The 14,043-nt window shown below is 42.2% G+C and overlaps 1 protein-coding gene across 1 annotated transcript in view; it reads right to left on the bottom strand.

The window, feature by feature from the left end:
• Nucleotides 1-14,043, bottom strand: part of LOC139052840 (type 2 phosphatidylinositol 4,5-bisphosphate 4-phosphatase-like) — an 88,081-nt gene that overhangs the window by 47,259 nt on the left and 26,779 nt on the right. The window contains exons 4-5 of the mRNA XM_070529990.1: nucleotides 12,279-12,420; nucleotides 5,564-5,613 (exon numbers count right to left, since the gene is read on the bottom strand). Coding sequence (XP_070386091.1) covers nucleotides 5,564-5,613; nucleotides 12,279-12,420 — 192 coding nt within the window. The remainder of the gene's footprint in view (nucleotides 1-5,563; nucleotides 5,614-12,278; nucleotides 12,421-14,043) is intronic.

The raw sequence follows: 14,043 nt of genomic DNA, 5'->3' as shown, positions 1-14,043 counted from the left end.
CACTAGACATTTTTGAGGCATTGTATGTCGGTCCAATTTTGTCTTTCAGGCACTTAAGCCACAAGGAACGGAGAGAGCTTTCATACTGGTATGTTGTCTTCGCTGTGGACTACAATGTCCTTGGGAAATAATGGAACGTTGCTCCGGAAGGAGAACTGCAACACTGCTTCGGTGCGGCATCTTTTCAGATGCCGGTCATAGACAACAGAAGTTTGCGCTGCCAAAAGAAAATGTGTATGTTCAGCAACAGCACCGACCGCCCACCACGAAGTCCAACGTGGAGACATGGCAGAGCTTGCATACAAGTCTGCATGACACCAGTTGTACGCCGCTACTATAACTAAATATGATGTACCGAAGGTAGGATAGCCACACAGGGTTAACCCTTGGAGAACGGGAGGAAATGGAAGAGAGAAGAAGACAGGAAAGGCCAGAAAGTGAGAGAGAGAGAGACAGAGATGAAGATTTGAGGGGAGAGAGAGAGAGAGACAGGAAAAGGCGACTGCCGGTTTCCTCCAAGTGGGTCAGCCTGGAGGTGCCGTCTATGTGAAGCAGAGGCCAAAGAGGTGTGTTGCCTCCGCCAGTGGGCCTTAAAGGTCCGAACACCTGGCATTGGCTCAACCCCCAGGATCCCCCTTTCCCCAGACACAGCTAAGCTGTGCACGGCTACACGCGGGAGGGTCCAACCATCATGTGCTCAGGTACTTGGTGTCGCAACACACCAAACACCTGCTGACACAGACGCCCATACGGGGCAAAGTTTTGTTGTACTGAAATTATATCTTTTATGCAAATAAATACAGTTACTGATGGTTATTTTTACATGGAAAGGGACACAAAACTTTCAGAATTATCGGGCAATCAGAAAAAATAAATATCAATGAAAATAATAATAATAATTTTGCCGAATTTGAGAATCAGCGACGAAAAATACGGTCTCATGCAATGTCAGTGATATTTTCACATCAGCAGTACGAAGCAAAGCCAGCCATGCTTTCATGTCTGCTCCACCCCAGCGGCTGACAGTGTTACCCACAGTGGACCAACACAATCGAAAAGCGCCAGCAGTGGGAAGTGGATGCTTCATCTGCCTCTTGTTTCAACGCATCTCCGAAACTCAAGATTACCACAGCTGCTCTCGGTCACATGGTGCATGATTTGAGAGGTGCGTTTACAAGCAGCCGCATGTAATTCAGCCATTTGACTATCTGCAGCACAGAAGTTTCCATTCATTGTCTCAGTATCCCTTCGCGGTGGAACTGAAATTGTGTATAAACACACTTCGTTATAGTGAAATTCAAAATACACATTCTATGGACAAGTTATAAAATGTTACATACTTTGTTATATTGAGAATTTTGTTATATTGAAGTTCGTTATATTGACGTTTGTATTTTGATCCACTCATCCATAAACATTGCCAGGTTGTTTTCACCCATTTTCAAAACCACGCATTCCTTTTTATAAACAAAAAATTACCTAGCCTTAGCATGATGATGCCAAAATCTATAACATAATCAGGAGCTGGTGAGGTAATTTATTGCCTGACAAGTTCCACACCATAAAATTAGGGAGACTAGCTGATTGGGGTAATCATTAAAAGAGAGAGAGGAGAAAGCAGTGATGAGCAGCACATCATGCCTTTCATTTCAACAAATCTTATTACTTTTAGTGCATGTATATCACAAGAACCCTTCCTGCATGCTACCCATCCCAAAACTGATGATAATTGTAATCATCACAAATGATAAAGCAGGTAAGAAAGAGTAATTTAATCATGATGGTCATCATGAAATTGTACCACCGCCAGACTCGTGTGCAGCAGTGAGCACACCAGCAGCGAAAGCACGAGGCCACCTCTAGGATGAATCGATTCCAGCTCTGCCATTTACGTAGAGACGCTGTGAAGAAATGCAGCATTAAGCATGGCCTCTCAGATCAACACATCGCATGCTAGCATCTCATGGCACCGTAACTCATGGAAGCCATGCATCAAGCTGCTTAACAAGTGTCACATTAAGCCGTGGTCTGCAACCAATCTAATGGTGGAAGCACGGTGTACTAAAATTCTCTTAGCTGCGAGGCTGAAGTTACGGCTTTATAATTGCATTACTGCTCCTTGACAGCATGTCGATCCAGTTCAGCTACACTAACTGGCCTTTCTTTTTGTATCTGGGTGGTCCAATGGCGGTCTTTATGTATGAGAAAGAAAAAGCACAATTTCCAGGAGATAATTTTCGCAGTTATAAAAGTGAACAAAAGGACCAAAATTTGCACATTGTACAAATACTCCGGGAGACTTGGCAGGTATGCAACTTAGAGGTAGGATTGCTTCCTGTATTTATTTGCAGTGCTTTGTTGCATACCAGGATTCTAATTATAGTAATGCTGTTGTATATTCACAATCCAAGAAGAGTAATAATGAGGGACATTCATTAGAGATTTCCCCTGACCACTTCTTTTTATCGCAGGATGCTGAAACTCAATTATAGGTGAAGTCTCTATGAGTTATTTGCAAGTTTGCAACACTGAACCGATACGGGTATTGCTCTAACAGGCGGTGAAGTGGTGCAAGGTGCAATAATGGACCCAGTGGACTACACAGCAGTCAACAAGCTCCTTTACTTGAAAGACTGCACACCAAGGAAGATGCTTGATGAGTGAAAGAGGTTTATGGAGAAGATTCCTCATCATATGATGTAGTCAAGAACTAGCATCATGAATATAAACGTGGTCAGATTTCGGTGGAAACAACTCCAACTACAAGGCGACCCCACTCTGCTATTAATCAGCACACCATTCACCAAGTGGAAGCCACCATTTCGGAATAGCACCACGTAACCCTTCGAGACCTAGCCCAAAATGTCAAGATTAGTGTGGGGTCTATGTAAAAATAATTCAAAAACATGTTCATATGCATAAGTCATCTGCTCGCTGGGTTCCCCGGCTGCTCACACTTTTCAAGAAACTGGAATGAGACTAATGCTCCCGGACTCTTTTGACGATGGACAATGGAAACCAGGAGGACTTTTTCAACAGACTGACTATACAGGAAGAAAGCTGGCTCCATCACTGTGATCCGAAGACTAAAGTCCAATCGATGCTATGAAAGCATTCAAGCTCACCGACTCCAAAGAAGGCACGTGCCCAATCCTTGGCAGGCAAGGTCATGCTTAGTCTTGAGAGCAGCATGGTGTAGCAAACGGTACCACGATAACTGGGGCATATTGTGCATCACTACTGTGGAAATTGCTGGAGTCAATCAAAACCATGAGATGTGGCATGCTCACCAAATGTGTTAGCCTTCTGCAAGACAGTGCCCCAGTTCACAACTTGCATGTCGCTCAGATGGAAGCAGTACGCTGCTGCAGGTTTTAAATTCTACTGCATCCCTATTCCCCTGCCCTCGCACCATCGTATTTGCACCTCTTTTCACCAATGAAGCCATTTTTGAAGGGCAAGCACTTTCCAGATGATGAGACTACGATTTCTGAAGTTACAACGTGGATTTTAGAGCAACCTATTGGCTTCTACAAGTGAAGTATATAAGGTATTTAACATTGCATAAAGAGATGGGAGGAGTGTGTGTCCCTAGGCGGCACCTATGTGTGCCAAGTTCCGTTGCTCTCAGTCCACAGGAAATAGGCAAGGAGAAATCTTTAATGAATGCTCCTTGTACCAACTTAATCAAAAGAGGTCTTGCGACGCTATTTTAAGTCAAGTGCTGCACAACAATGAGCTCCTTGTAAGGTCCTAAGGTGATTTCAAAAAGAATTATGAAAATTGGTGTAGGCATATGAAAGTTATTAAATTTAGAAATTAAGAATTAAAGCAGGTGAAAGAAAGAGGCATAACCTTTGGCATTTTGCTCACTGAGCGATGACTTATGGTGCTTCCAATGAAGCATGGTTTATTAGTTCACCTCGTATAAGCTGCTCTTTCATGGTGGCCTTTCCACAACAGTATTCAACCGTGCTTTTTGATGGATGCCCTTACTATGGTCACAATTGCAATGAGCACTACATGTTACGGGAGTGCTGGTAGCGACATCTTGTGCAACACTTTGTTCAACCAAAAGATCTGAGAAATGTTTGTGCCGCATTATTGTTCTTGCAGAAGGGGAGAAAGTTTACTAGTGCGTATACTGGTATAAATAGTGTACTAGTACTAAAGCCCATACTAGTATATGCTATTGACTGTTCCTGCCAGAACCCTTTGGACCAGCAGATAGGTAGAACCATTTTCGTTGTAATTATATTTTTGCTTGTTCTAACTGACATCAGCGTCACATCACTATAGTAACAGTGCTGACATGCAGAATAGTGTTTCTGGGGAACCTGTTACAGTGTATTTAGTAAGGTTCCATAAATTTACAGGCAGGCTATAACCCCCTAATGATCTTTTCTCATATGACAGAATTGGAATGCAATATCCTGCAGATACGTTAGGTGCTATGCATCATCATGTGCAACGACAAACCCTTGAAAAAACCTGAATTGGCACCAAGTTCAATGTGATACTAGGTGAAGAACGTGCATCATGTAAACCATTAGACAGTGCACCTAGCGTCATTTGTAAATGTTTTTAATTAATATTCCACAGTAGCTAAGACTTCCTTGTAGTCGTAAAAAGCATAAAACATGCTTTTCTTTAAAAGTCATGACTGTACATGCATATCATACATGCATAGTATGATCTCCATGCTCAACAAATCGGAACAGACAGCATAAGACCTATGTGTCATGTGCCTTTTGCTTCACGTCCACTCCTTAGACGTGGAGTGGGACGATGCGGTTGGCACGGTAACCGATTCTGGAGCAAAGTAAAATACTAAGTACTCTGATCTCAGCACTTTCACTGCTGCTGAAATCAGCAAACATGCAACCAGCAAATGTGGACCAACATGCAAACCAACAATATGCATAATATACGCTGCGGGGCCCCTTAACTTAATATTCCTGTTAAACATATTTTTCCTAATTCATAAAATTTGTGAATAAAATAAGCATGGTTTACAACACCAAAAGAAAAACGGATACCAGAAAGTGCACTGAGTAGGACAGGATGTGGGCAACATGCATTGTAACATGACATAGCAGCAGCAACAGCATAGAGGAAGGAAAAAAGACTAGGAGGGAGTATGACTTCAGACAACCCACCTTGGCAAAGCAACCTCCTCCGATTCCACCCTTCCTTTCCTTCGGAGCCCACCTACACGTTGACTTTTGTGCAATACGCCCTGCACGGTTGCCTCATCTTTCAAGGTATTGCAGGGTTCGTGCTAGCTTGCAGTGGTGCTATCGCCATGGTCGGCCCTTGCTCCCACTTGCTCTTTTGCTCTACACTACCCCAGACTCTTTGTGCACTTGGTAGCTAGAAATTACCGCTTGCCTATCATGTGGCAAAGGCCTATTTCCCATGAGTCTTTCCTTTACATTTTTATGATTAGGTCCCAAGATTGTCACATGATGCTCCCTTCTAGTCATTGTCCTTCCTCCATGAGCAACAGTGATCATGTTGGTAATGACATTGTAATGATAACCAGCAGCAAAAGGTTCAGTACCGCTTTCCACAATGTCTGCAGCGAGAGCGAGAAGAAGGTGCTGCATCCAACTGCACATAAAACAGAGAAAAAGAAAGTCCATGATATGCATGCATTCAAATATATGGAGTCAACATGCCATTAAACGACGCATGTATATCCAAAAGTAAACCCCCTCCCATACACAAAGAGGAAATCTTACTACCATGAGTCAATTATACAGGGTCCATTATGAAAGTAATGCGCATTTTCTGGGAAAAATAGATTTACTGACCAGACCTGCACAAATGGTCAAAATTCTTCAAACTCTCCCCCTGCATCAATACACTTGCGGAGACGTGTCTGCCACGCCTGGAAGGCACCTTGAAAGTCCTCGGCGAGAATGTCTCTCGGGAATGCTGTAACATGCTTTTGAATGTTTTCGCCAATCTCCCAATGCTTTCCTTTCAGCGCTCTTTTCAGTCGGGAAAACAAAAAAAAGTCGCATGGAGCCAAGTCAGGACTGTAAAAGGGATAGAGGACCACCGGGGTGTTGCTAAGGGTCAAAAAGTTGGTAACAATGAAGAATGTGTGGCTAGGGGCATTGTCATGGTGGAGCTTGACCGTGTCTTTGATGTCAGCCCTCATGCCCATGACCCAGAATTTCAATCTCTTGAGCACCTCCAGGTAAATGTTGAGTTTCTCCCTGCAGTACAAACTCAAAATGGACGATTCCTCGGGTGTCAAAGAAGACAATGAGCATCGTTTTGATGCGAGACTTGCTCATTCACACATTCTTGGGGCGTGGTGATGATCTTGAGTCCCACTTGCTGCTCTGCATTTTCGATTCTAGGTCGTACTCGAACATCCAGGATTCATCTCCAGTTATGACAGAGTTAAGAAAGTCCGTCTCATTCTGAATTAAATTCAACAATTCTTGACAGTGCAAAACTCGGAAGTTTTTTCTGATCTTCCATCAACACTTTCAGCACAAGCTTTGTGCAGACCTTGCGCATTTGCAGATCCTCAGTCACTATCCCATGTACCGCAAATAAGGACATGTGTAGGGTGTCAGCAATTTGCTGGATGCTCAATCGACTCAAAACTTTGCACACATGATCCACCTTTTCGTCGGTTCTGGTCGTTGTTGGCCGTCCGGAACGGGGTTCACTGGCGACTTCCTCCCGGCCTCCTTGAATGAACGCCTTGTGCTACCTCCCAGACTGTGACCTTGAAATGCAGTCATCCTTGAAGGTCTGCCTCTTGAAGCATCTGAAATGTTTCGGTTGCATTCTTTCCAAGCTTCACGCAAAACTTGATAGCGTAGCGCTGTTCAAGCTTCACGCTCCATCGCACCGTGTTATCCACCCACACTGCTCGGAGTAAACTGGTGACCGGCTGCGTTGGCAGGGTAGAACCCTCGCCACATTTCCAGACCAGTTTTACCGCACTGCCATGGATAGTCGCGTCATAATAAAATCATGCGCATTACTTTCATAATGGACCCTGTATAGATTATGTATTTATAGCATTACTGACTCATTATGTATAACAAAACAATTGTTCTCAAATTATTCTATAAATAAACTACATTGAAATAAGGAAACCCTTTCAAAATGTGTCTATAGCATGACAATAATGTCAAGTGTAGAACAAAACCAGATGCCAATTTCATTTTTTCAAACCCATTTTCTAAATGCAAATAGCACATGTGCACAGCACCTGGCACGAGGCTCAAGCTAGCCTCATGTCGAGAACAAACCAGGCAGAAGTCGCTTTAAGTAGGGAAAACAAATGCCACATGACTTCATTGGCTATATAACATGGTCCCCTTATTTCCTGGCATTCTCTTGAACGAACAAAACCTTTATTACCTCTTATGGCAAAGATGATACCAAGTTGCAGGATGCCACGAGTGCAAAATAAATATGCGCATTTGAGCAGTATCACTCTGATGAAAACCCATGGTATTGTATACCACCACAACACAGGCGTTAGAGCTCTCTTGAAAAAGGCTGATTACCTAGCTTTTCTTGCTTACAATATTTGCTAGTCAAACCACATAATAAAAAAAATTGTTTTAAGGTCAGTCAGTGGTCACTGTGCTATGCCAGCGAAAGAACCGAAGAGACCTGTAACAGTAACATTAGTAACACCACTATACGTGGGTACTGTAAAATTCTATAGCACATCATAACAATGAAGGAATGTATTTGTGCCTGGCAGGTGAGGATTTACTTGTTTTATCTTTTTATTGTTTTCTTTTTTAAGCTACGGGTTCTCTGACATGCCTGCATGTTGAATACGACTCATTCCACGCCAAATCAACCAGCATATTTTTCGACCATCAGTGATATATTGAACAAATTTCCATGTGTCTGTAGAAGTTCAAAACTCATTCTCCCCATTTATTTTTCCTCCCAAAGATTTTCTAGCATTTCAACAAAAATTTATTGTTCTTTCCCAGCTGAATCAGAAGGCATCAATCATCATTTTTTTTTCAAAGGCACATTGTATGACTCGGCCGTTCAAATAGTGTCTATGGTAAAACAATGAAATGATGTGGCCCAAAATAAACAAAATTTCAAATATTTGAACACATTGGGTGCTTTTGGCACCAGCAAAAGCTGATAAAATTGCAAAGTTTGAATTCATTTTCTCAGAACGCGTGAAAATCGAAAAGCCACAAATGAAATATAGAATGGCAGCCCGATTGACATAGTATAGCCGAAAAATAATTGAAGCTTTGAAGGTTCAGCCGATCGCCTGAAAAAATAACTGTAAAGTTATTTTTTTGCAAAAAGCTTCATGTTCAATGTAAAAAAAGTAGCTTTGGTGGTCGGCTTAAAAAGATAGCTCTACATGTCTGCTATCCATGTGAGAAGTCACAAAAAGGTATTACTTTTGAAACACGAAAAATTATTTTTTTAGATTTTGTGTCAGCAACTCCTTCTCTCTGACGTGCGCCCAAGCTTGCAGGCCTGGGTTGCAGGCGACAAAGCTGGCTTCATCAGCGACACAGATGACAGTGTCATGGTCTGCATTTTATTGCCAAGAGACGCATGCCAGGTGAACCATACAGCCAATGTACATGAAATATCACGATGTGTTAAATTCGTCAGGTAGTCCTGCAGAGTTAAAATGTACGATTCATGCAGTTTATACAAAGAAATATTTGCACTTAAGTGACCAGTAGATAAAGATCGAGCACTGATATCGTTCACACAAAGCACTGCAATAAAGTGCAACGTATCAACATGCATCACAACATGCAGTGCAGGGCAACATACAGGAAGCAGGACGCTTTGCGCCCTGCTCCCTGGAACCTAAAGACTGTCATAAGATGATGCAAGTAGAAAACACCTTCATAATTACAACTGAAAGCCTACATGAGCATGAACAAAATCTTCTGCTGTAGCGCATTAATGTTGTTCGACAGCAGGAATATGCTTGGCTATAAAATTCATATGTGCCCTGTACAGGATGATGTGCTCAGATGTGGTTGACGTGCACTTTTCGTACTCATGGAAAGAAATAAGAGTCGAGGCAGCGGCGCTTGTCTTCATATAATAAAAAAAAGCAAGTCACAGTGTGTTGAAAAGTTTCTCGAGGTCATTTTATTAACAGTGTTTCCTTGCTAGAGGGCAAAACTTCACATATTTCTGCTGTCCGCACAATGCACGCACGAACATTTCAAAAACCAATTTTTCGCATTTAAAACATACCTTTTTGTAACTTCTCACATGAATAATAGAAGTGTAGAGCTATCTAATGATATGTCACTTACCGTACTTGCACGATTCTACCGCGCCACTGATTGTAACGCACAGTTATATTATTGTCGAAATATACAAAAAAATAATAATAATAACTTGGTGCCGATTCCACCGTGCACATCAACTAACGATATCTGAGTTGACATATACTGTGTTGAAACGATATAATGGAACATAAAAAAATGGTAGGTGGCCCTAATCTTTGACTTGGGTGTCATCTTTGTGGCACTCACACCTCGGCATTGGTGTTCTTTAAGTTAACTTTAGGCAAACACAATGCACCAACCGAACTCGTAGGCAACTGTTTTCCATTAATTAGCTGGTTAAATACCAAGCCAGCTCCTTGTGTATCATGTCACTAGTGACATCATTACTTTGGCTTTCTACTTGCAGGTTTCCAGGAATTTCACCAATGTTGTGCTCACGTGGTGGGTCTCCAATGTATACGATTCTGTGCTTTGGTGTGCGGTAATCAGCGACTCCTAATTAATTCAAATTATTCCAATCATTTCAGTAACTCAACTTGTAACTAAACTTATGCTTTGATATCATATCTATAATGAAACCCATAAATTTTGTGCTGTACAATTTTTTTTTCTGATTTATTTTGGGTTTCCTTGCTGGTCGTCTCAGGAGGTGAATCGGAAGTGCTGCGCAAGAAACAAGAGTGTCACTCCATGCTCATGCCACAAAGAAGGCGCACCGGCACGCACACAGCTGAATCTTAGCTGCTACTGGCTATCAGAGTCTGACGACACCTGCTTTTCGCTGTCTACTGACCACAGAAAGTCATCTTCAGTTCCATTTAATGCATTACAAATGCCACACTTCTGGAGGCTTGTGCAACCATCGCCGACCCACCTTGCAATGTCTCAGAGCATCACTTGCTTCAGATGACCCATTCACTGGCAGTGTGGATAGCTACCTCGATTGCGCTTATCTTGAGTAGAATTGGTCACAATTGTAATGCACGTGCAAATTTGAACACACCTATTATTAAAAAAAAGTGCGCATCAAAGTCATGCAAATACGGTATATATTTAAGCCGACCACCAAAGCTACTTTTTTACCATGAACACGAAGCTTCTTGCAAAAATTATAACTTTACAGTTATTGTTCAGGCGATTCGCTGAACCATCAAAGCTTCAAATATTATTTGGTCCTACTATGTCAACTGAGCTGCCATATCGATTTTACCACATTCCAAGAAACAAAATTCTAACTTTGCAATTTTACCGGCTTTTGCCAGTGCCAAAAGCACCCAATGTGTTAAAATATTTGAAATATTGGTTATTTTGGCAGTCACATCACTTCATTGTCTTGCCATACACACCATTCGAATGACTGGATCATACAATATGCCTTTGGAAAAAATGTTGATTGATGCCTTCTGGCTCAGCTGGGCAAGAAGAATCAATTTTTGCCATCATGCTAGAAAATTTATGGAAGAACAATAAATGGGGAGAATGAGTTTTGAACTTCTACAAACACATGGACATTTTTTCAACTATATCTGTGATGGCTGAATGACCCATATGGCATTTTTATGTTTGCCCATCATTGCCTTTAAGTAACTTGCATTAACCAAAGCTCGTTATGCTTGCACTTGCAAAAAAGACGAACGAGCCCAACTTCTCCATTGCTGCTGTACTTCTCAAGTAGCTCTCAACATGATTTGAGCTTGGCCTCTGCTCTCTGGTTTTAAATAACACCAGATGGCAGAAGGTGCCCGCTGAACAAAGACTTTTATTTTCGTTTTGTTATAGTGTCACCAGCTGTCTATTTCAAAAAGGCAATGTTGAAAAGAAAAGAAAGCTGAGCTTCTTTATGTAAGAGTGATTTTGTGATACAGCTTGTTCTGCTCAAACACGTAAAAAAGAAAAACCAAGCCATGCAGTGAAGCCTACCTTCATTACAGTTAAACAAGTTTTCTTCCAATAAACTTTGCCTTTCTGACACAAACTTTTACTTTGGTCTTGCTTTATGTTATCAACAGAATCATTGGCTTATAACTGAGGTGCCCATGATGGCTGTTCAAAGTGGCACAGGAAGAAATCTTTCTGGTCTGCTTTGTTACCCCATGCAGTACTGGTTCATCCCTGATGATCCAGTGTTTGAACTGTTTAGTGAGGATCTGCAAAACTAATGATTTTATGCAAGATCAAACAAATCAGCTAGATCAGCAAGACCAAAAAAGCTTGAGTTAAACACAGTTGATGTGTCTATAGGGATATTTCATATGCTAAATAATTTAGTTAGCAGTTGGTGCTCGACAAGTTCATCATCTCTCCGACCTTTAACTTTTCCCGCACCACATACAGTATATAATTTAACTTAAACAAACTTAAGAGCTCAATTAAGCCACCTAAGGTCACTTAATGGGCTACTTGGACCATACATTGCAACCTGGGATAATACCCTTGCCATTCAGTTGCCTTATCATAGCTAAGTGGTGTCCCTTCTACCTGTGCCAATATTGACATGGTATATAAATGAATGCATGTCTAAAATAACTTCAGTTAGTAGTAGTGCTTGTCCGGTCTACTTTGTGTCAGTTTTTTCCTTTAGCGGTGCCAGAAAACAAAAAACAAACAAAACATTACCATCAGCATACTTGCATTTTCTCTACATAATTTTCATTTGCCTGTACATCCAGATGGCTCATTGTAGTAATCCATTTTCTTTTTGAATATGAGTAAAGCCACTCACAGCTGCCTCAATCCTTTGAGGAAATTGTATATTTTACTTCTGGTGGTGCACTAGATCAAAGAACACTTTTCAGTTTATACTATTCTAGGCTCATTTTGCCATGTTAGGCAGTTGTCAACAAAAGAAGAGTGGGGGTAAGGCATGCTTACAAATGTGCAAGGGCCTGGCACACCAGATAAATAAATGCCTTTGTAGGCTCTTCGAGGCAAAGAGGCCCCTATTTCGTAACCACCAACACAAAAGTTGCAATATTTTTATGCAGACACACTCACCACAGAAACACTCTGACAGTGTCCACAAACAAATCTGTATGAAGGTTCTGCGTGTGGTTCTGTCAATTCTTCCCTCCGTGTTCCTGGCCGCTGTGTCTTTCCCTTCACTGTTGAATTACCTTCGGGCTTTATGACTGCACCACTGACAGAAAACAATGCAAAACTATTGTTAAAAATGTGAATACACTAAGAAGAAATACAGGTTTTACCAGAGATGAGGGACAAAAAGAAATAGCAATGCTAATATTTTATATGGTCCAGACTTTGCAATTATTTCTATACACTTGATAAAATTATTTGCAATGCTTACACAGCTAAGTTCAGACCCATGCTGACCACTGTAGTGAACGCACCTCAGGCCAAAGTGTTCCCTGGTGGGAAAAAGCCCGTGTATTTATCGGCATCTCTAATTATACAATTGTGTATCTTATCTACACAAGTGCAAAACGGTATGCAGCGCTATCTAAGCTACACAGCACTGCCTATAATACATTATACTACATCTCGCCTTCTATTCTAGAAATTCTCACGAATTCAGTCTCTTTGGTGGCACACCTCTTCGCCTTGATTTTGAACAGTAGGGCCTTAGGGGACAGGGAGTGTGAACACCTGTGTGATCATGTTCTGGATTAGGCACGTCATTGAAGTTTAGCCTTCACTGGGTAGCACATGGTTACCCATATCGCCATCCATAAGCATCCATAACTACAACCATATCATCACCCCAACAAGTCTGCGTCCCAGGTGAACCGTAGGGCACAAACTGATGCCTGTTTCACACCAGAACACTACTTGGCATCTCTACCCCATACCTTCAGCACCGTTGCGCAGAGCTCAACACTGTTACGGTGCTCTTTACATCTGTTCCTACACGTGCTGGCCTGGTTTCAGACTGGGAAGCTCCTGGGATCCATGGTGACAGTCAAAGTCGGATGCTTGTCTCTGTCACATGGCTGTGTCCTGCTCGACCACAACCTCAGGATCTGGCCATTGTGGATCCAGCTTATTTTTGGGTTTTGGCAATGTAGTCCAAAGACATCTGCCCATGAGGAGTTATGCAGGGCTAAAACCATCAGACCTAGGAGTGTCCTGCAATATGAGCAATGACATTTTGCAGCCAGCATTCTTGTGCCATAGTTATTTCACTGTTCGCACCGCACTCTCAACTTCTACATTTACTGTAGAAATTCTGGACTGCTTGTGCGATAAGCGAAACTGTGCCTCGATGCAAGCACCACAAATTGATGTGAAGAAAACTGCAGGCTGGTGTCGCTGTGCACGACCTCCAGAATGCCAAACAGGCAAAAGCGCTCTTCAATGTAGTGGCAATCACACTGCTGAAAGTTCCACGTAGAGTCAGCACTCCCGGGAAATGGGTGTAATTATTGGTCACTAGCCAATAGTCTAACTTTCATGTCGAATAGGTCTGCATAGACTTGTGGCTAGGGGTGATCTGGTGTTGGTGATGGCAACATTGGCTCTGCTCACTATTGCCTTACCGTTGCACACTGTTCACGGTTGTCCACAACTTCAACTTCTTTGATTCAACAACTGCTTCCTGGCCACCAGACTGACTCACATACCCTTGCCTTGAAGCAGAACACACCAAGATGGCCTTCATGGATCAGGCAGAGGGCATCATCCTGAAGCACTGCACGAACTACGACTCTACTCCATTTAAGCAGGAGGGAATTGGCAACTGCGAGCTTGGCGCAATGCGTCCAGTGTGCTGTCAGGTGTCCAGGTAGCCTCAACTTTGTTGGGC

This window comes from Dermacentor albipictus, chromosome 1, assembly GCF_038994185.2.
Source record: "Dermacentor albipictus isolate Rhodes 1998 colony chromosome 1, USDA_Dalb.pri_finalv2, whole genome shotgun sequence".
Taxonomy (NCBI): domain Eukaryota; kingdom Metazoa; phylum Arthropoda; class Arachnida; order Ixodida; family Ixodidae; genus Dermacentor; species Dermacentor albipictus.
Note: the sequence above shows the minus strand (reverse complement) of the source record. Positions and strands in the feature narration are given on the sequence as shown.